At 47.7% G+C, this 20,846-nt stretch overlaps 1 protein-coding gene across 2 annotated transcripts in view; it reads right to left on the bottom strand.

Moving 5' to 3' along the window:
* The window catches only part of bsnb (bassoon (presynaptic cytomatrix protein) b), a 120,879-nt gene that overhangs the window by 28,674 nt on the left and 71,359 nt on the right, over positions 1–20,846 (bottom strand). The window contains exons 4-5 of one of the 2 annotated variants that reach the window (XM_036950013.2): positions 11,645–12,487; positions 571–7,188 (exon numbers count right to left, since the gene is read on the bottom strand). In XM_036950013.2, the coding sequence (XP_036805908.2) occupies positions 571–7,188; positions 11,645–12,487 (7,461 nt within the window). The remainder of the gene's footprint in view (positions 1–570; positions 7,189–11,644; positions 12,488–20,846) is intronic. The other variant, XM_090205230.1, reaches the window with a different exon arrangement.

Below are 20,846 nucleotides of genomic sequence, written 5' to 3'. Positions count from 1 at the left end.
TATGAATAATTTCTGAAAGCACTGTCTGCTGCTTCTCCTTAACTTTTTAAGAAATTAATTTGTTCAAAACTGCTCAACTGTCTTTCTCTCTTTTTGAGTCAACTACTCAACACATTTTATGCACTGGAGTGCTATCTATCTGTACCTTATGATTTTATTACTAGATTCATTCACTGATGCTTTGATTGGGTGGACAACATGTCAATCCATGCTGCAAGAGCTCCGATTCCTCCGGACGTCATCATAATTACTGGGTAAGTCTATGGAAGGAGGTGAGAACCATTCACCTCCTAAGTGTTGTATTGAAGTCAATGTACCCAGAAGAGGACGGAAAATTGCTGTCCTCCGGCTACACTATGGTGCTACGCCAGAGAGTCCTGTTGAGGATACTGTAGGATACTGTAGACCACCTTTTCAAAACAGTGTGTTCTAATCTGTTATTTGGTGACGTGAATATATTTAGTATAGTTTTTGCAGGTTAGGACCTGTTTCATCTTTGCAATCGGGGTTCTCACAGGGTTTTAATGTTACTGAAGTGAAAGTGAAATAATAATGCAACTTATTACATACCTGACTGTTGGAGAGGGCCTGCTGATGATATGGTGAGAACCTGTTCTTGGCAGGGTCTTCTGAGGTGGGGCTGAGGGGTTTGGGGTCTGACATGGAGCGCTGCACACTTTTGATGGGCCTGGGGAGGCTCTGATGACGCTGAGGGGACTCGGCAGTGAAGGCTTTCTGCTGGGGTGTGACGTGCGCCTTGTTGAGTTTCTCCTGGGAGGTGAAGGTGGTCTCCAGCATCCGATGGGGTGACAGTGGGGACACAGGGGAGTACAGCACCTGAGGAGACTTGGGAGGCTGGCGAGATGGGGACTCGTTCTGCTGCTGGCCTTGGTAGCCGATATCCAGAGGATCGGGTTTCCTCCTTTCGAACTTGGCCACCCCTTGGGGAGGAGATGGGGTGGAGCCTACCATCTGCATGGTGGTGGAGTATGGGCTGATGGTGGTGGGGACACTGAGCTGAGGGGCCACCACCCCCTGAGACTGGACCTCTGGTTCGGTCTGACAGGCCAAGCTCTCACCCTTATGGGTTCTCTCAGGAGCAGAGATGTAGTGTAGTAGCTCCACCTTGTTTGTCTCAGCCGCAGTGATGTGGATTGCAGGTGAGACCCTGCCCAACTGGTCTGTCTCAGTCTGGCATGAGGAGTCGTTGGTGGTCTGAATGGCTATGCTAGAGGAGGACACTTTGGAGATTCCATCGGATTTGACCTCCGCGCTAGAGTCTGAGTGCTTGGAGAAGCGTGACCTCCTGCGCCTAACCGGTTGCTCCCACTCTGCTTGATCCTCGTCGTCTGTCTGGACGCTGCAGTCGGCGATGCGCCTGGTTCTCCTGCCCCTACGGTTCATATACCTGTCCTCACCATCTTCATCATCCGTCTGCACGCAGCTATCTGCAATCCTCCTCACTGGCTCCTCCTCTGCTTCGTCCCTAAGACGAGGCATGGAGTTCCGCTTCTTCATGACCCTGGACTCCGCCTGATCCTCGCTATTTCTAAAGGACATCTCAGAGGCAGAGCTAGGTATAGGCCTTGGGGTCACCACTGTTTGGACCACCTGCCCTTCCATGTGGGGTTGCCAGAACTGCACACTTTGGCCCTCCTGTTGAATCACCCTACCACTCTGGTCACAGATGATGAAACCTTGTGGGGTTCCTCCTCCAACTACTAACCCTTGAGCAGTAGTGGCTGTAGCAGCTGCTGCTGCCGATACAGCAGCTGCCTCGGCTGCTGCGGCTGCAGCTGCTGCCTCCACCACTGCAGTCTTCTGCCTCTTCTGCTCCTCCAACTGCTGCTGGAGCTGTTGCTGCAGCGACTGGATCTGGTCCAGTTGCATCCTCTGCTGGGCTAGCTGTTCCCTCTGCATGACCAGCTGGGTCTCCCTTTCCGATTGCTGCTGATGCAGGACTTGCTGTTTGATGGTCTGCAGCTCCTGAATCTCGCGCTGCACCAACATCTGTTCTTTCTCCCTGTGCCTCTGGAGCTCCATGCGGTCTCTCTCCAGTTCCTCATGCAGGCGCATTTGCCGAAGTTTCTCCAGCTCCACACGCTCTCGCTCCATCTGCAGCATCTGCTCTTGCTGCTGTCTCAAACGCTCTTCTACCTTTTCTAGCTCTGGGTCTACGGAAGTAGCAATGGTGGTGCTGGCTGCTGCAGCCTGGAGTGTGGTCTGGGGCTGCAGCTGAGTCTGGTGCTGCACTAGAGCCTGGGGCTGAGGCTGAGTTATTAGCTGGGACTGGGTTTGAGTCAGGGATAAAGCTTGAGTTTGAGTTGGTATTTGTTGTTGCATTTGAGTTTGCATTTGTTGCTGTATTTGGGACTGCATTTGTTGCTGTATTTGGGCTTGCATTTGAGTTTGTGTAAGGGGGTGTGTCGTAACTTTCTGCACTTGGATATGAGTTTGGGGGGTCTGTTGGTTTGCAGACTGAATTGCCATTGCAGTAGTTTGTACAATCTGTCCACCCATATGAGAAACCGGGTGGGCCGGTTGTAAAGTTGCAGCTGTGTGCACGGTTTCCAAAGGCTTCCCAAGGTAGACAGGAGCTTCCTGGGTGGAGGTGCTTGTGTCAGGTACATTTCCAGGAACACCCGCTGTTGTAGGAAACTGGTTGGGAGAAGCGTAACCGTAAGGTCCCTGTGTAGACAGAGGCATCCTTGGGGTCACATGAGGCAACCTAGTGAGGCTAGCCAGTGGTACAGCAGTCACGCCTGCAGGGTAAGGTCGGTATATTCCTCGTGGCATGGGTCGCAGAACAGAGGAAGGTTGGGTGGTTATTGGCAAGGTAGAGGCTATTGGGCTGTTGATGGTGGAGTATGTCATGCCATCAGCTCCTCTCATTGCAGATGGATATAAGGCCCGTATGCTTGCTTGTCTGGCATTGATCAGATTGGTTAGGGCTTGGCCGTGTGCAGTGGGCCTGCCGTCAGGGGCATAGAGTAGGTTGGCTCGGATTGATGCTAAACTTTGCTGTAGGTTGAGCCTGGCTGCAGGGCCTGCTCCTCTTCCAGCACCATACTGCATCATGTCAGGGTTGCTGTACCGTTGACCAAACTGATCCATAGAGTTCAGAGCTGCACACATTCGGCTGATCTCTCTGGCAGTGGTGGCACTATACTGTGCCAGGTTGGCGTCCGGTAAACCTGCCTGACCATAGCCGTAGTCTTGGTTGATGTTGGACATGGAGCCGTATCGTCGCAGGGGTAAGGGAGAACCTGTAACATCTCCTTCATGACGTAAGTCTGTGTAGGATCCATACTGCGCACCCATGCCAAGATATCCTCCTTCGTAGGTTTGATTCATGGTGCTCAGATCCACAGCCAAGTCCCCAGGGTCAGTCCTCTGATAGTACTGAAGCCCTGCATTAGACAGGTTGGTGTCAGACATAGAAGGTTGAAGTCTCCCTCCAGGGGTTATAGGGTATGGAGGGACTCCCTGCATTGGTTTAAGCTCCTCTGGTGCTCCTTGCATGCTTGATGTCTGGTAGCCATTATTTCCAGGTTGTTGTTGTTGTTGTTGTTGTTGCTGTTGATGATGATGATGTTGCTGTTGTTGTTGTTGATGTTGTTGTTGTTGTTGTTGTTTCTGCTGCTGCTGTTGCTGCTGCTGCTGTTGTTGTTGCTGTTGCTGCTGCTGCTGTTGCTGCTGCTGCTGTTGCTGCTGCTGCTGTTGCTGCTGCTGCTGCTGCTGCTGGCTTACACTGTAATGTGGGGCAGGGGGTGGAAGGGTGACTTGGGAAGGTTCAGTGGTAAGATTTTTCTGAGTTAAGTTCCCTGCACAACTACCAGCGAAGGGTAACTTGTAAACAACGTCACAACAAGCCACTTGGTTCTCTGGTTTCTGCATCTGTCCACCAGTGAGATCCAGGACCTGGGGAGGAGGAGGCTCTTTGACCAGCTGAGTCACTGTGGCCACCTGAGATGTATTGCGGTCTTCCAGTTGGACCATCATAACATGGGGCTTTCCCGTGGACAGGTTCATGACCGTGGGCTTGTTCTTCAACTCCAAAGCAAGCCCACCCTGACAATAGTCATGCAGAGTGTTAGAGGAAGGTGGAGACACAGACACTGGCTGAGGAGGTAAGGGAGATACTCTAGGAATTGCACTGACACTGACCACAGGCTGAGCAATGCCAATGCTTGTCTGGCTCACCACCAGGTCTTTCTTCAGCAACAGCGGCTGGACCTGGTTTGCTAGGTTATAGCGAGCGAAAGAGGACTGCTGGTGCTGCTGGAGCTGCTGCTCGAGGAGCTGTTGTTGCTGTAGAAGCTTCTGCTGCTGCATCTGGAGTTGCTGCTGCTGGATGCCCAAATCCTCCAGACATGCGTCAATCTTAGGAATGGATGGGTCAGTGATGGGTGTCTTAGTTTGTGTAAGACACATTGCTGATCCAACGCCTTGCCCCAGATCCATACGGTTCTGAAGGGGATCTCCATAAACCACTGGATGCCCCTTAGGCTGAGATATAAACATGGAGGCTGCCACGGTGACTGTTGTTGGAGTGGACGCAGACACATGCGGCTGCTCTTGTGCATTGAGGTTCATGGCTGCATTCAGGTCCTGCACCGCTGTGTGGCGGCTGGGTGGTTGTTCAGCATCGAGAGAATACCTCCTTGTATCAGTTGCCAGAGACGTTAGATCCATGCCCTGGTCAGTCATGATGATTGGGGCAGGCTTCATTGGTGCTCTCAGGTCCACCACAGATGCAGGTCCAGTCGGATGCATTTGAATTTGGCCCTGCTCCACGACCCTAGAGGTACCTGGAACGTTGGAGATTCTACATAGGGAGATATTTTCCATTGACATTGACCCACGACTGTATGTGGTAGCTGTGGTTGTCATTGTCATGCTCATACCAACATTAACCCTCTCTGCAGTTTGGGGCCTCTGTAAACCGGGTTGAGGGGTTTGGTGCAGTGGGTGCATTTGTGTGGATGTTGGGGAGCTTGTTGAAGGAGTATGTTGCTGATACATGTGCTGACCTATACCCTGTGTTGGCGAGGACAGGGGCGAAGTGGAAGAGTTTACAGTTAAAGGCTTTGCAGAACTGGTGGTGGTCTCAGAGCCCAGAGTTATCACCATTACTGGTGAGTCGGAGGAGGACTGTTGTCTTGCAAGGCGTGGCGACGCTGATCTTTGTGGCGTCTGGGCTCCATGTTGTTGTGGCGGTATTGGGGAGGTTGGGCCACCAGCGCCAGGCTGAGAATGTCGTGGGGACCCCCCAGGCCCAGTGGTTTGTGGGGACACCCCAGGCCCTGTGGGTCGTGGGGACACCCCAGGCCCTGTGGGTCGTGGGGACACCCCAGGCCCTGTGGGTCGTGGGGACGGGGAATGAGTGGGGCTCTGTGAGGGAGAGGGAGCAGGGGAAACAGGAGGACTGGTGCCTTTAAAATAGGAGAAGAGGGAGGATGCGATGGAAGGCACTCCAGGGTCAGGAGGAGGCACCCCCTGTGCTGGTCCATGAGTACCTGGTCTTCCAGCTGCCGGGGGGATAACACCCCCTATTTTGGCAGTCTGCGTCCTCATCCTGTCTTGGGTTTCTTTCGATAGATGCTGTGTCACACTGATTCCTTGGGGGATCCCTCGTCCAGACCCACGTGGGTCGTTTGAGGAGAAGGAAACAGGTGCAGAGATCTGTGTGGGGCTGGAGCCAGGTGTTAGGGAAGCTCCAGTGTCTAGATGTTGTTTATTGCCAGGCTGAGGTGCCCCAGCCAGTTGCCTTTGTGGACTTCCTTGTTGTTGACCTGGCCTTCCTGGCTGTCCCTGCTGCTGCTGCTGCAGCATCTCTGCTTTCCTCATCATTTCTTCATAAACCTCCTCTGCACTTTTCAGTGTCTTGTCAGACGGTGAAGTGGCAGTAGGTTTTTCAGTGGGGGAGTAGAGAGACATGAACGTGGGTAGGTTGTGGTGGCTTCCTGACTTGTAGAGCTTGGAGCCCATCATTTCAAAGCCCTCTGCCTCTGAATCCATGGAAGGGGAGTACTCTGAGCAGGAGGATCTGTGGAGCTCCTCCATCTCTGCTGCCTGTCTCAGCTCCTCTGTTGGGGATGCATCCTCGATGGGAGAGAGGTTGCTGGGCGGAGTCTTGGATCTCTCTCTACGTCTCTGGGCCCTCAGCTCCTCTTTGTCTCTCTTAGTTTTCCTGGCTGTGCTGCGGATCCTCTGCAGGTCCAGATCTCTCATCTTCTCCTGTTCTCTCAAAAGCTCCTCTTCCTCCCTCAGCTCGTCTTCTTCGGATGAGTCCTCAATGGTGGGCAGGAGTGGGCCATGGGAGCGGTGGCGAGCCTTCCTCTGCTGCTTGGCTTCTTCCAGTCTCTGCCTGCGGCTGGGGCTGCTGTCACTGTCATCCTCCATGGAGGACACAGAGGTAGGGGATGTGCCGGAGGTGTAGCTGGGAGTGGTGGCAGGTAGGGTGGAGGAATACTCCCCCCTCGACCGCTCCTCTGGTGATCCAGTCAGGCTCTCCATCTCCAGCTCTGGCTCTCTGAGGTCATGCTCTGAGTTGTTCAGCTCGATGGTCTTAAACCGCCGCAGGCCTCCTTGGGAAGCCATCATACCTTCGTCTTCTTCACCATCAGCGCCCTTAGTGTCCTCTTCAAAACTACTGGAATGGTGGGTGAGGCTACGTCGTTTCTCCTTCCCCAAATCCTTTTTGTTTTTTGTTTTCTGGTAGCCGTACCCTTCTTCCTCCTCCATCTCATCCTCGTCAGCGCTCATTTCCATGATCTGCCTCCTCATGAACTCCTCATCTGTCATTTCTTTATGGGACTTCTTCTGCCTGGGCGGTAAGGGGGACAGACCACTCTCGCTGCTGTCCTCCACATAGTCGTGTCGCAGCTTTGAGCTGAGATCGTCCGACACTTCCCCATCCGAGTTGTACTCCTCGTCCTGGCCAATGGACAGAGAGTGAGGCCTCCCCCGGCCCTGGTCTGCAGCCTCCTTGGACTTTGATTCTAGCAGTGGCCGCATGGAGCTCTCCAGCTTGGTTATCTCAGAGGGGCTAGAGGGGCCTCGTTCACTTAGCTTCAACCCCGGATCCTCCTGGATCTGGCCTGTGATCTCGCCCATGGAGCCGGATATCCCATCTGACGAGTAGCCCGTGTCACTGAGGCTCTGTGTGCTGGACTTGTTGGAATACTGAAGGAAAGAGAGAAAAAAAGAGAGAGGTCAGAGGGCGGTATTAGCATCAGTCCTTTTTCCCCTTGACTTAATTTGTTTCTATAGCAAAAAAGTCTATTACAGGCATCAGCGCACCCTTTCTTTCCTATCGTTTCACCTAACTCAACGGTAGTGTCACTTTTATGAGCATTTGTTTCACAGATGATAGGGGTTGGAATTAAAGCAATGGAGCTTATACAGGATATATTACTATTCTGGCAAGACACAAGAGACTCAATGTAATTAAAGGAATTCAATCATCAAAGCACATGCAACTATAACAGATAATGTAATACATACAGTGCCTTGAAAAGTACTTGCACCCTTTCTGATTTTCTAAATTTGTGCATATTTTTGGTACTGAATGTTATCAGATCTTCAACCAAACCTCATATTAGATAAAGGGAACCTGAGTGTCACGCCCTGACCTTAGATATCTCTGTTGTTCTATATATTTCGGTTGGGTCAGGGTGTGACTAGGGTGGGTACTCTAGTTTTTGTATGTCTAGGGTTTTTGTATGTCTAGGGGTTTTAGTACGTCTATGTTGGCCTGATATGGTTCCCAATCAGAAACAGCTGTTTGTCGTTGTCTCTGATTGGGGATCATATTTAGGTAGCCATTTTCCTCATTTGTGTTGTGGGATCTTGACTATGTTTAGTTGCCTGTCTGCACTAAATTGTATAGCTTCACGTTTCGTTTGTTGATTTTGTTAAGTGTTTCATTCATTAAAAGAGAATGTTCGCATACCACGCTGCGCCTTGGTCTCACTCATACAACGATCATGACAGAAGATCCCACCAAAAATGTACCAAACAGCGTGTACAGGAGGAGTGGACTTGGGAGGAGATCCAGGATGGAAAAGGACCCTGGACGCAGGCCCGGGGAGTATCGCCGTCCTAAGGAGGAGATAGAGGCAGCGAAAGTGGAACGGCGACGATATGAGGAGATAGCTCAACGGAGCAGGCACGAGAGTCAACCCCAAGAAAAAATTTGGGAGGGGCACATGGAGCCAGTCAGGGAGTCGAGTGAGGAGCTCGACAAAAGATTCCGGAGAGAGGTGCTGGCATTGAGAGCGCTGCAGAGCGGGCGTGCTGAGATGCGTGTCATCAGCCCGGTGCTACCTGTACCGGTCCCACGCATAAGGTCTCCAGTGCGCCTTCACAGCCCAGTGCGCCCTGTGCTAGCTTCCCGCACTTGCCGGGCTGGAGTGAGCATCCAGTCAGGAAGGGTTGTGCCAGCTCTGCGCTCTAGAACCTCCAGTGCGCCTACATAGTCAAGTACGTCCTGTGCCTTTTCCCCAGCACTCGCCCTGAGGTGCGTGTCCATGTGTACCGGTCACATGCATCAGGTCTCCAGTGCGCCTCCACAGTCCAGTATGTCCTGTGCCTCCTCTATGCACTCGCCCTGAGGTGCGTGTCATCAGCCCGGTGCCACCTGTACCGGTACCACGCATCAGGCCACCAGTGTGCCTCCACAGTCCAGAGCTTCCGGCAACAGTTCCCAGTCCAGGGCTTTCGGCGATAGTTTCCAGTCCGGAACCTCCAATGACGGTCCACAGTCCGGAACCTCCAGCGACGGTCCCCAGTCCGGGGTCTCCAGCGACGGTCCCCAGTCCGGGGTCTCCAGTGACGGTCCCCAGTCCGGGGTCTCCAGCGACGGTCCCCAGCCCGGGGTCTCCAGCGACGGTCCCCAGCCCGGGGTCTCCAGCGACGGTCCCCAGTCTGGGGTCTCCAGCGACGGTCCCCAGCCCGGGGCCTCTAGCGACGAGCTGCAGTCTAGAGTCTTCAGCGACGAGCTATGATCCATGGTCCGGTTCCACAGAAGCGGAGGGATCAGCGTAAGGAGGGGGGGCTGCGTCCAGAACCAGATCCGCCACCAAGGGTAGATGCCCACCAAGGGTAGATGCCCACCCTCCCTTATAGGTTCAGGTTTGCGGCTGGGAGCCCCTTTGTGTGTGGGGGAGGGGTGGGGGGGGGGGGGGGTGTACTGTCACACCCTGACCTTAGATATCTGTTTTTCTATATATTTTGGTTGGGTCAGGGTGTGACTAGGGTGGGTACTCTAGTTTTTGTATGTCTAGGGTTTTTGTATGTCTAGAGGTTTTTGTATGTCTATGTTGACCTGATATGGTTCCCAATCAGAGACAGCTGTTTGTCGTTGTCTCTGATTGGGGATCATATTTAGGTTGCCATTTTCCTCATTTGTGTTGTGGGATCTTGACTATGTTTAGTTGCCTGTCTGCACTAAGTTGTATAGCTTCAAGTTTCGTATGTTGGTTTTGTTGTTTTTGTTAATTGTTTCATTCATTAAAAGAGAATGTACGCATATCATACGACGATCGTGACACGGAGTGTACAAATAAAACTAGTATCACTTTTTTTTGTTATGTATTTAATTAACAAAGTTACACAACACCCAATTTTCCTATGTGAAAATAATTGCTGCTTTAACTCAGCAACATGTGTGGTTTTTCAAGGATGAACTGCTTGTTTCAAGTCCTGCCACAACATCTGGCAGGACTTTGGGCACCCGAGTGGTGCAGCGCTCTAAGGACACTGCATCCCAGTGCAAGATGCATCACTGCAGTCCATGGTTCAAATCCAGGCTGCATCACATCCGGCCGTGATTGGGAGTCCCATAGGGCGGAGCACAATTGGCCCAGCGTTGTCCGGGTTTGGTCAGGGTAGGCCGTCATTGTAAATAAGAATTTATTCTTAACTGACTCGCCTAGTTAAATAAAGGTTCAATTTAAAAAATCTATAATAATAATCTCAATTGGGATCAGGTCTGGACTTTGACTGGTCCAAACAACACTGATTGTGTGTTTTGGATCACTGTCTTGCTGCATGACCCAGCTGCGCTTCAGCTTCAGCTCACAGACAGATGACCTGACATTCTCCTGTAGAATTCTCTGACACAGAGCAGAATTCAGGGTTCCTTCTATTAAGGCAAGTCGTCTGGGTCCTGAGGCAGCAAAGCATCCCCAAACATCACACGACCACCACCATGCTTGACCGTTGGTATGAGGTTCTTACTGTGGAACCTTTCTTAATAAAATAAATAAAATAAGTATATTATTTTGTGTTATTTGTAAACTCAGGTTCCCTTTATCTAATATTAGGTTTTGGTTGAAGATCAAATTACATTCAGTATCAAAAATATGCAAAAATAGAGAAAAATCTGAAAGTGGGCAAATACTTTTTCACGACACTGTATAAATATGACTAAATAAAAAGGTTGAGATAAAAAAGTGACAAAAAACAACACACAAAGAAAAAAAACATGATATTTTTGTTACATGCTTGTACAATACATTTTCCCAATCACTGCAATACAGTTGAAGAATGACGGAAATAAATGAACAAGTTGATCAAAATATAATGATGAAGTAAAAAAATAAATAATAATAATAATAAATAAATAAAAAACAGGGCATTGCATGTTAATAACGCTGATTAATCACGATCGCAATGCCAGAGAAAGATGACCATATTAAAGATAACACAGGCTTAACATTATGATTGGTGAAATAAAAAGAGAGGTAAAGATACCAAACCTGGTGCATGGTAAACAGCTGATGCTTGGGGATAGAGATGACGAGGAGAAGGGGGATAAGAATGATATGTTGTAATGATGATGATAGGTGGTCATTTACATTTTAGTCATTTAGCTGACATTCCTATCCAGAGCCACTTACAGGGGCAATTAGGGTTAAGTGCCAATGGCACACCGACCGATTTTTGTTCACCTAGTGGGCTAAGGGATTCGAACCAGCGACCTTTTGGTTCCTGGCCCAACACTCTAACTGCTAGACTACCTGCAGCCTCCTATTTGATATAATGTAATGATCATAGTGATGATGATGGCAGTGATGATGATGATGATGATAGTAATGCTGAGTGATTGACCGGTTATTAAAAAACGAATTGACCAACGTTATTTTTTTTGTGTGTAATATACACAACTGGAATATTTTATTATTTCATAGCAATTTCATATCTTTCTATTGATGTCTAGCCAATGTGGAGCTGACAGAGACAATGGAATATTTTCAATGTTTTAGCAATTGAATGTTCACTATTTTTGGCTTTGAAATATCCATTAAAAAGCTCTAAAATCATTTTAATGTCACTTAATAATTTTTTTAAAAATTAAAAAACGAAAAACGCCCTATAATCAATCCGAAACCAAACCGACCTCAGAAAGCACTCATCGCTCAGCACAAGATTATAGACAGAGAAAGAAATGATTCAATATATGGAAACATTTCATGATGAAGATGATGACAATGACAAAGAGGATGACATTGATGATGAAGATGATGACGACAACTGTCAAGAATGACTGAAATGAAGGCAAATACAATTCTGGTGGTAAATCAAGAACAACAACAGTGGTAAAGACGTTGAAGTTGCAAAGTTGCAGGTCGCTCACGTCATGGTGTTTTGACTTCTGCGAGTCTCCAGCAGGTTTTTTCCTTTCATCTTTTGATGTGGTGATGGTCTCAGGTGCTCCCTTCTTGGGCGAGGCTTTGACTTCTGCTTCCTTTTGAGTTTTGGTGGCGACTTTAGTTTTATCCTGGCCCTGCTGCTGCTTACCAGACTGCTTGTTGGGTACACTCTGGTTGGGTTTAGGTTGGGTAGGTGCACCCTTAGCAGGAGAGGGTGCACCCTTGCTAGGGGTGGATGCAGCTTTAGTATGGGAGGGTGCGCCCTTGGCTGGGGAGGGCTGGGCAGGACCCTTACTCTGGGTGGTGGGTCCTGTCTGTTTGGCAGGGGAGGGTGCGCTCTTGGCTGGGGAGGGCTGGGCAGGACCCTTACTCTGGGTGGTGGGTCCTGTCTGTTTGGCAGGGTAGGGTGCACCCTTGGCAGGGGAGGGCTGGGCAGGACCCTTACTCTGGGTGGTGGGTCCTGTCTGTTTGGCTGGGGAGGGTTCACCCTTAGCAGGTGAAGGCTGGGCTGTTTTAGCAGGGGAGGGTTGTGCCTTGGCAGGGGACAGTTGAGCAGGCCCCTTGCTTTGGGCGGTGGGCCCTGCCTGTTTGGCAGGGGAGAAAGGAGGGCCACTTACTTGGGCACCCGGTGGTTTCTGTTGCTGTTGAGGACCAGTGGGCCGTAGCCCTGCCTGCTGATTGAGCCCTCTCTGCTGAGGCTGTAGTTGATTGGCTGGAGCCGGGTGCCGTGGGGATCCCATTGGCTGAGGAGCAGGAAGTGGAGTGTCTCCCAGGGCCCCAGACAAAGCTCTCTGGGTCTGGCAGTTCAGGCAGAGCCATTCTTTATTCTGAAACACAGACAGAACAAAAAGCGACATTTAGAAAACTGCATGGTACAGGATTGTATAAAACCAAACATTGTCTGCAAACTAACGATTATTCCACAACGATCGAAACATTTAAAATGTATATATATGCTGTTCACATTGATACTCTCCATAGACTTTATCATACCATAGTGAAACATAATGGGGTAGAAGTAGGCCGGTGGTAGATGAAAAGAGGTGCTATACTTGTCAAACAAAGTGAAAGTACGCTTGAGTAACATTGAGATAAAAGAGGACAGGAATAGCTAGCTGTCTGCACTGACGCTGTGCTCACAGCAGCGCTTACAAATGAAGCATGCCCTCCTAACCGGAAAAAAAAATATGTAAAAACACGACTCCCCCATAAATCAGCTGTCTGGTAGAAGGTTTAGGCTGCTAATTTACACTGCTTCTGCGTCCCAAATGGCACCATATTTCCTATATAGTGTACTTTTTCTGGTCAAAAGTAGTACACTATATATTAATACCGGTCCCACTATGTCCTTCTTCTTTCATATGGCTGTAATATACTGTAGAAACAATGTGGTTAGGATAAGCAATAAAGTACTGTACAGTGAGACTACAGTGGTGGCAGAGAGCCAAGGCTTTTAACAGGGAGTGTACTGACTCTGAACACAGGGGACTTGTTTAACATTGACCTTTATGTTGATATGAGAGTCAACACATATGGAGGAAGACTGGTTACTCTTGCTAAAAATTGATTCGATAAAGAGGGAGTGATGGAGGGGTATAAAAAACTGAAAGCATCTTAGGATACCATTACTAAATGAAAGAAATAGCCACCCTCTCACACCATATGGCCAAAGACCAGCATAATAAAGACGGATTAAAAGGATCAGAAATTGTGATAAATTGGCCTCCGATTAAAACAAGCCGGCCGTTGGGATAAAGTCTCGGTTCAAGAAAGATGTTCCTTCCTAGATTTTGGGCAAACTATCTAAGATATACCTATGAAGAAGCTTGTTTGAGGTCAGATCAGGTACTTCGAGCAGCAGCCGCAGCCACAGCACAGACAGGTTAGGTCAGAGCTGGCTAAAGGACTCAAACCCCTGTAGTTGTTGAAGTCAACCCTTTCATCTGCATGAGAAGACTTAATCACCAGACAATGTTAAGCGCTTTGAAGCACATAGGAGGACGGCCGCTGCATGAATACAAATCAGCACTACGGTTATTAGTGTTGAGACACAGAGACCCAACTGCAATTAGTTCCACAGTCAACTGTTCAGATGTAATCAGCCCTTCACGGAGCAGATAACACTCATCAACAGAGAGTTAGATACAGACTGTCACCCCTCACATTCAATCAACAGCGGGGTTAATCCAAAATGGCACCCTAAATCCTATATTCCTATTTAGCGCACTCCTTTTTACCTGATTCCTATGGGCCCTGGTCAAATGCAGTTCACTATTTAAGGAATAGGGTGCCATTTTGGACACAACCAGATAGTCTCCAATGCACTGCCACCACACCTCTATGGAGGTATTGATTATGTCAACATTCTGCCTGAGGAAAAAAAAAGGGTGTAAACCCATCAAAGACAGGATATTAGCAGAAACAGATTCCATTTCCGATTAAAAGAGCTGATCAATGAGACAGAACTACGGTGTCCGTATTAGGACAGCCTTAGTCTCAGCAGGAGTTATTTTATTCTCAGATCAACGGGAACATTTAAATGCTTCTATTACCAGGTTATGAAAAGCACAACGAGAGATGGTGGCACCATGTTTGTAGCCCAGGGCCCGCATTCACAAAGCGATCCAGGATCAGGCCCCTCCCTCCCTGTCCATGAAATCTTATTCATTAATGATTTAAAAGGCTAAACTGATCCTAGATAGCAACCATACTCTTCGACGCCTTGTGAAGCTGGGCCCAGAGCCTCAAGGCATGGAGAAATGGCATCTGTGTGTAACGTGCATTGTTGGCGTCAAGGCGATAACAAATAACCTCATAAACACCTCTATAGCCGATTACCATCGATACCACTGTACCATAGATCCTATCTTTATACGGTGTCCATATTAGGACACCCTCCTTTATTGTTATGGTGCCTTCTTTAACCTCCGAGGAGGAAATAAAGACTATAACAATAGACTACAAAACAGTCCCACAGCATAAAGCTCATAAAGGAAAGCACAACACAGGTGTTAAATGATCCCATCGTAGAGTGGAGGACACCACTGCTACGCTCCCATAATTCACTGCAGCATACTTTAAATGTCACATTTTGAGCTGAAAATGTGTTCGGATTTTGGTTACACTCCAGAATTGAGTGTGCAGCAGCAGCATGAGGAATGGCAAGTTACAAGTGAGTTACTCTACCTGCAACCTGCTCCCTGCATAAAATGTGTAGAGAGAGAGTGTTTATGTTACAAGGAGGGAGGAGATAAGGAAATAGAATTGATCATGAAAAAAAGAGAGAGAACGAGCAAGCTAAAAGTGCCACATTCAGGGAAATAATGTAGTCACTTCATCTGTGTGTCTGGGCCATGGGCCCTGGAGGCTCCTGACTAACAGACAGTCTGATATGGATGTTAATCTGAGGGCCCCAAAGAACAGCGGTTAACAGGTACAGTCTCTCCAGCAATAAGGCCTGGGAGTGCCACTCTCGCCACTACTCAGCTCCTCTGCCTTGGCCTTCTCATCTGACGAAAGTGAATCAGTGAATGTATTGGAGTTTCGTATGATTGTGTAAATACAACAGTGCGGGGGTATGCGACTGCTTTTTGGGGTGTCAGTGTGTGCAAGGGTTTATATCAGTCAATGTACACCTGTATTGTAAATGTGCAAGTGTGAGACTGTGCTGTAGGTGCATGAACAGTGATTGTTAACAGGTTAGAGCTGTGTTAACCTCAGTCCCAGAAAATAATGGCAGGCGCATAGAACCTGTGAAAACCGCGCAACAAAGCGGGACTTGAAAGGGGTGTGGTTGATGTCGAGGCAGGAGAGGGGGCGAGGCTGCTACAGCTGTATTAGATGGGACTTTGAAATATGGCGAAAATCGGCAATCAAAATAAACGATCGATCACAATAGCCATATTGTTTTTTGGGAAGCCCAATCGAGTTCGGGGGCATACAAAGCACGTATGTGGAAGCTATTTCTAAGATGCATACTTTGCATCACTTGCGCTGCTCGCTCATTGAAGTCCACAATGTCGGCAGGACGTTCTAAGGGTTATGCTGGATGGTGAATGGACAGAGAGATCAGCCAATTAAAACCAGCGGTTGTTTCGTCCGCTCCTGCAATAGACTTCCAGTCAAGTCCGCGTTCTGAGGCGCTATGAAACCCGACGGTTCGAGAGAGCCGGCTGGTGGACAAGATTAGAGCTGTGTGTGTGTGTGTGTGTGTGTGTGTGTGTGTGTGTGTGTGTGTGTGATTCCTTGCTTGTGTTCTCCAGCCTAGGCTCATTAGTAACCCAGTGTGCCCCCATGGGGGGTGGGGTGGGGTGGGGGGGGGGTGGCGGGGGGTGCTCTGCTATGGTTGTGTAACAACATGAGGTGCAGAAACACTGAGTTGTACCTGAGCACCACACACACACACCGTTCTCTCAAACATATCTGGCACACCTTTCCAAACACTCCGAGACTCACACATTTAGTAGAGGGATACCGATGGATGTTAAAATCTAACAGCGCTACATGAACGGGAATGAAGAAGGGCCGGCAAGGGGCACGTTCACTGTGTTCGGAGATGACCGCACACACCAAATGATGCAGAGTGAGCGCATCCATCTTCCTGCCAATCAGAATATAGTCGAGCATAAAATAATAATTGCACAAAACCACCTAGCTACCTAACCCCAACAAATCCGACTGTTACTAGACATAGGTTATAAGTGCACAGATAGGACGAGCCTATTAATGATGATGGCCTAAACTATACATCCTAATAATGGTGATGGTTACAGCATGTTTCCCATGGTTGGTAATGGTTTAATTAGGGACTGTGTGCAACATGGCTGCTAATGATCTAGGCAGAGACATCATTTAGACACGATGTATAGAAACCATTAGAGATATGAAAAGAAACACGACACCAGCATTATGCTGTTCCCTACTGCCATGTGTGCAGTGTCCATATCAGGACACCTATAACAGAAACTGGATAATCAGTCGATGACGTTACAGAGCTGGGAAACAGTTCTGACGTTAGCCAATTGTATGGTGTCCATATTAGGACAGCCTCAGACTCCGTCCTGCTGAGACTATCATAATGTGGACACCGTACATTTGGCTACCGTCAGATCCAGAGATTTTTAGAGCGCATTTTGATCTAAGTGGGCAGTTGGAAAATGCAATTTTCTCCAGCTGGGAAGGCGATAAAAAAAAAGGATGTTGTCAAAGGTTTGGCGAGAGAGACAGGGGGAAAATGAACGAGTCTGTATTTTTCAAGGACGAAGCTAACATACGGCTCTTGTGATACTGAAGGTCTATTAGCCACTCACAACAATAGCCACCAAGCCTGACCAATCAACATATCTGATACAGAATCTGTGTCCGAAAGTGCCTACCCTCTTCCCTATGTAGTGTACCGTGCTCTGGTCAAAAGTAGTGCACTACATAGGGTATAGCGTGCCATTTCGGACGCATCCCACCAGCAAACACAATCAAATGGCCAACAACACAACCAAGGGGAGAGATGGAGGGGGTTATAGGTCATCCTGTATTACATAAGCAGCAGAGAGTATCTCTAACCACAGCACCCTGTGAGCCAGATAATGTCTTCACCAATTCTGCCCAAATCCCGCTGAAACAAAATGTAAACGCAACATGCAACCGTTTCAAAGATTTTGCGGAGTTACAGATCATGTAAGGAAATCAGTCAATTGAAATAAACTCATTAGGTCCTAATCTATGGATTTGACACGACTGGGAATACAGATATGCATCTGTGCATTCTAATTGCCATCAATAAAATGCAACTGTGTTCGTTGTCTGTAGCTTATGCCTGCCCATACCATAACCCCCACCACCATCATGGGGCACTCTGTTCACAATACTGACATCAGCAAACCGCTCGACCACACGACGCCACACACTTGGTATGCGGTTGTGAGGCCAGTTGGACGTACTGCCAAATTGTCTAAAGCAACGTTGGATGGCGGCTTATGGTAGAGAAATGTACATTCAATTCTCTGGCAAGAGCTTTGGTGGACATTCCTGCAGTCAGCATGTCAATTGTCCACACCCTCAAAACTTGAGATATCTGTGGCATTGTAGAGTGGTCTTTTGTCACCAGCACAAGGCGCACCTGTGTAATGATCATGCTGTTTTTTCAGCTTCTTGATATGATATGCCAAGAAAAGGAGAAATGCTCACTAACAGGATGTACACATATTTGTGCACAAAATTTGATTGAAATAAGCATTTTGTGCGTATGGAAAATGTCTGGGATCTTTTATTTCAACTCATGAAACATGTCACCAATACTTTACATGTTGCATTTTATATTTTTGTTCAATGTAGTTGGCTGTTGAAGCGAGAAGGCGAGGGAGTCATTGGCATGCCAAACAAACGAAACACGCTTTGTTTTTTTCTCTCCCTCAAGTGCTCTACTGAGGAGCTAAATATAAACAGGTGCAGGCAGGGCTCTCAGAACTAACCATCTGTGCAGTTTGCATTTACGTGGAAAACCTAAATGAGATGGAAAATGTGGAATATGGTCAGAGAGTGCGTGTGATGTGTTTGTGTTGGTGTGGGTGTGAGGCGGAAAAAGGGGGCATGTACATATTTTGAATAATATACATTACACACTCAGGAGCACACACCCATACATGCATATTCAGACCCCACACACATACATGCATATTCAGACCCCACACACATACATGCATATTCAGACCCCACACACATTCATGCATGCATATTCAGACCCCACACACATACATGCATATTCAGACCCCACACCCATACAGTGCCTTGCGAAAGTATTCGGCCCCCTTGAACTTTGCGACCTTTTGCCACATTTCAGGCTTCAAACATAAATATATAAAACTGTATTTTTTTGTGAAGAATCAACAACAAGTGGGACACAATCATGAAGTGGAACGACATTTATTAGATATTTCAAACTTTTTTAACAAATCAAAAACTGAAAAATTGGGCGTACAAAATTATTCAGCCCCTTTACTTTCAGTGCAGCAAACTCTCTCCAGAAGTTCAGTGAGGATCTCTGAATGATCCAATGTTGACCTAAATGACTAATGATGATGAATACAATCCACCTGTGTGTAATCAAGTCTCCGTATAAATGCACCTGCACTGTGATAGTCTCAGAGGTCCGTTAAAAGCGCAGAGAGCATCATGAAGAACAAGGAACACACCAGGCAGGTCCGAGATACTGTTGTGAAGAAGTTTAAAGCCGGATTTGGATACAAAAAGATTTCCCAAGCTTTAAACATCCCAAGGAGCACTGTACAAGCGATAATATTGAAATGGAAGGAGTATCAGACCACTGCAAATCTACCAAGACCTGGCCGTCCCTCTAAACTTTCAGCTCATACAAGGAGAAGACTGATCAGAGATGCAGCCAAGAGGCCCATGATCACTCTGGATGAACTGCAGAGATCTACAGCTGAGGTGGGAGACTCTGTCCATAGGACAACAATCAGTTGTATATTGCACAAATCTGTCCTTTATGGAAGAGTGGCAAGAAGAAAGCCATTTCTTAAAGATATCCATAAAAAGTGTTGTTTAAAGTTTGCCACAAGCCACCTGGGAGACACACCAAACATGTGGAAGAAGGTGCTCTGGTCAGATGAAACCAAAATTGAACTTTTTGGCAACAATGCAAAACGTTATGTTTGGCGTATGTTTGGCGTAAAAGCAACACAGCTCATCACCCTGAACACACCATACCCACTGTCAAACATGGTGGTGGCAGCATCATGGTTTGGGCCAGCTTTTCTTCAGCAGGGACAGGGAAGATGGTTAAAATTGATGGGAAGATGGAGCCAAATACAGGACCATTCTGGAAGAAAACCTGATGGAGTCTGCAAAAGACCTGAGACTGGGACGGAGATTTGTCTTCCAACAAGACAATGATCCAAAACATAAAGCAAAATCTACAATGGAATGGTTCAAAAATAAACATATCCAGGTGTTAGAATGGCCAAGTCAAAGTCCAGACCTGAATCCAATCGAGAATCTGTGGAAAGAACTGAAAACTGCTGTTCACAAATGCTCTCCATCCAACCTCACTGAGCTCGAGCTGTTTTGCAAGGAGGAATGGGAAAAAAATTCAGTCTCTCGATGTGCAAAACTGATAGAGACATACCCCAAGCGACTTACAGCTGTAATCGCAGCAAAAGGTGGCGCCACAAAGTATTAACTTAAGGGGGCTGAATAATTTTGCACGCCCAATTTTTCAGTTTTTGATTTGTTAAAAAAGTTTGAAATATCCAATAAATGTCGTTCCACTTCATGATTGTGTCCCACTTGTTGCTGATTCTTCACAAAAAAAGACAGTTTTATATCTTTATGTTTGAAGCCTGAAATGTGGCAAAAGGTCGCAAAGTTCAAGGGGGCCGAATACTTTCGCAAGGCACTGTACATGCATATTCAGACCCCAAACACATACATGCATATTCAGACCCCACACACATACATGCATATTCAGACCCCACACACATACATGCATATTCAGACCCCACACCCATACATGCATATTCAGACTCCACACCCATACATGCATATTCAGACTCCACACCCATACATGTATACTCAGATACCACACCCATACATGCATATTCAGACTCCACACCCATACATGTATATTCAGACCCCACACCCATACATGTATACTCAGATACCACACCCATACATGCATATTCAGACTCCACACCCATACATGCATATTCAGACTCCACACCCATACATGCAGAATCCATACCCTTACATGCATATTCAGACTCCACACCAATACATGCATATTCAGACTCCACACCCATACATGCATATTCGGACTCACTCAACCATCCTAACACAGTAACATGGCACATAAACATGTGAAGAAGTTGGCCTGAGGAGAGTGAGTATGTGTGTGTGTGTGTGTGTGTGTGTGTGGTCCCTGTGTACTGAAATGTCAGCTGGTTGACCCCCATCCATCAACTACAGGCTTATCAATGGCTGACACCCAAACAGCAGGAAGTCCCTTTAGCCTTTTGGGCGGCTGCGTTCATAAAGAGGATGCTAATGTAAAATGCTAATATGAGATGCTAATAAGCGTTTGAGCAGCTCGCTTCCTGTCACACGTTTGTGCTGCCAAATGTCCCCCTCTCTTGCTCCTTTACTGAATCAGCATAATATCACTGTGTTGGAGAC

The sequence above is a fragment of the Oncorhynchus mykiss genome, chromosome 17 (genome assembly GCF_057628025.1).
Source record: "Oncorhynchus mykiss isolate SJ-2025 chromosome 17, ASM5762802v1, whole genome shotgun sequence".
NCBI classification, from domain to species: Eukaryota; Metazoa; Chordata; class Actinopteri; order Salmoniformes; family Salmonidae; genus Oncorhynchus; species Oncorhynchus mykiss.
Note: the sequence above shows the minus strand (reverse complement) of the source record. Positions and strands in the feature narration are given on the sequence as shown.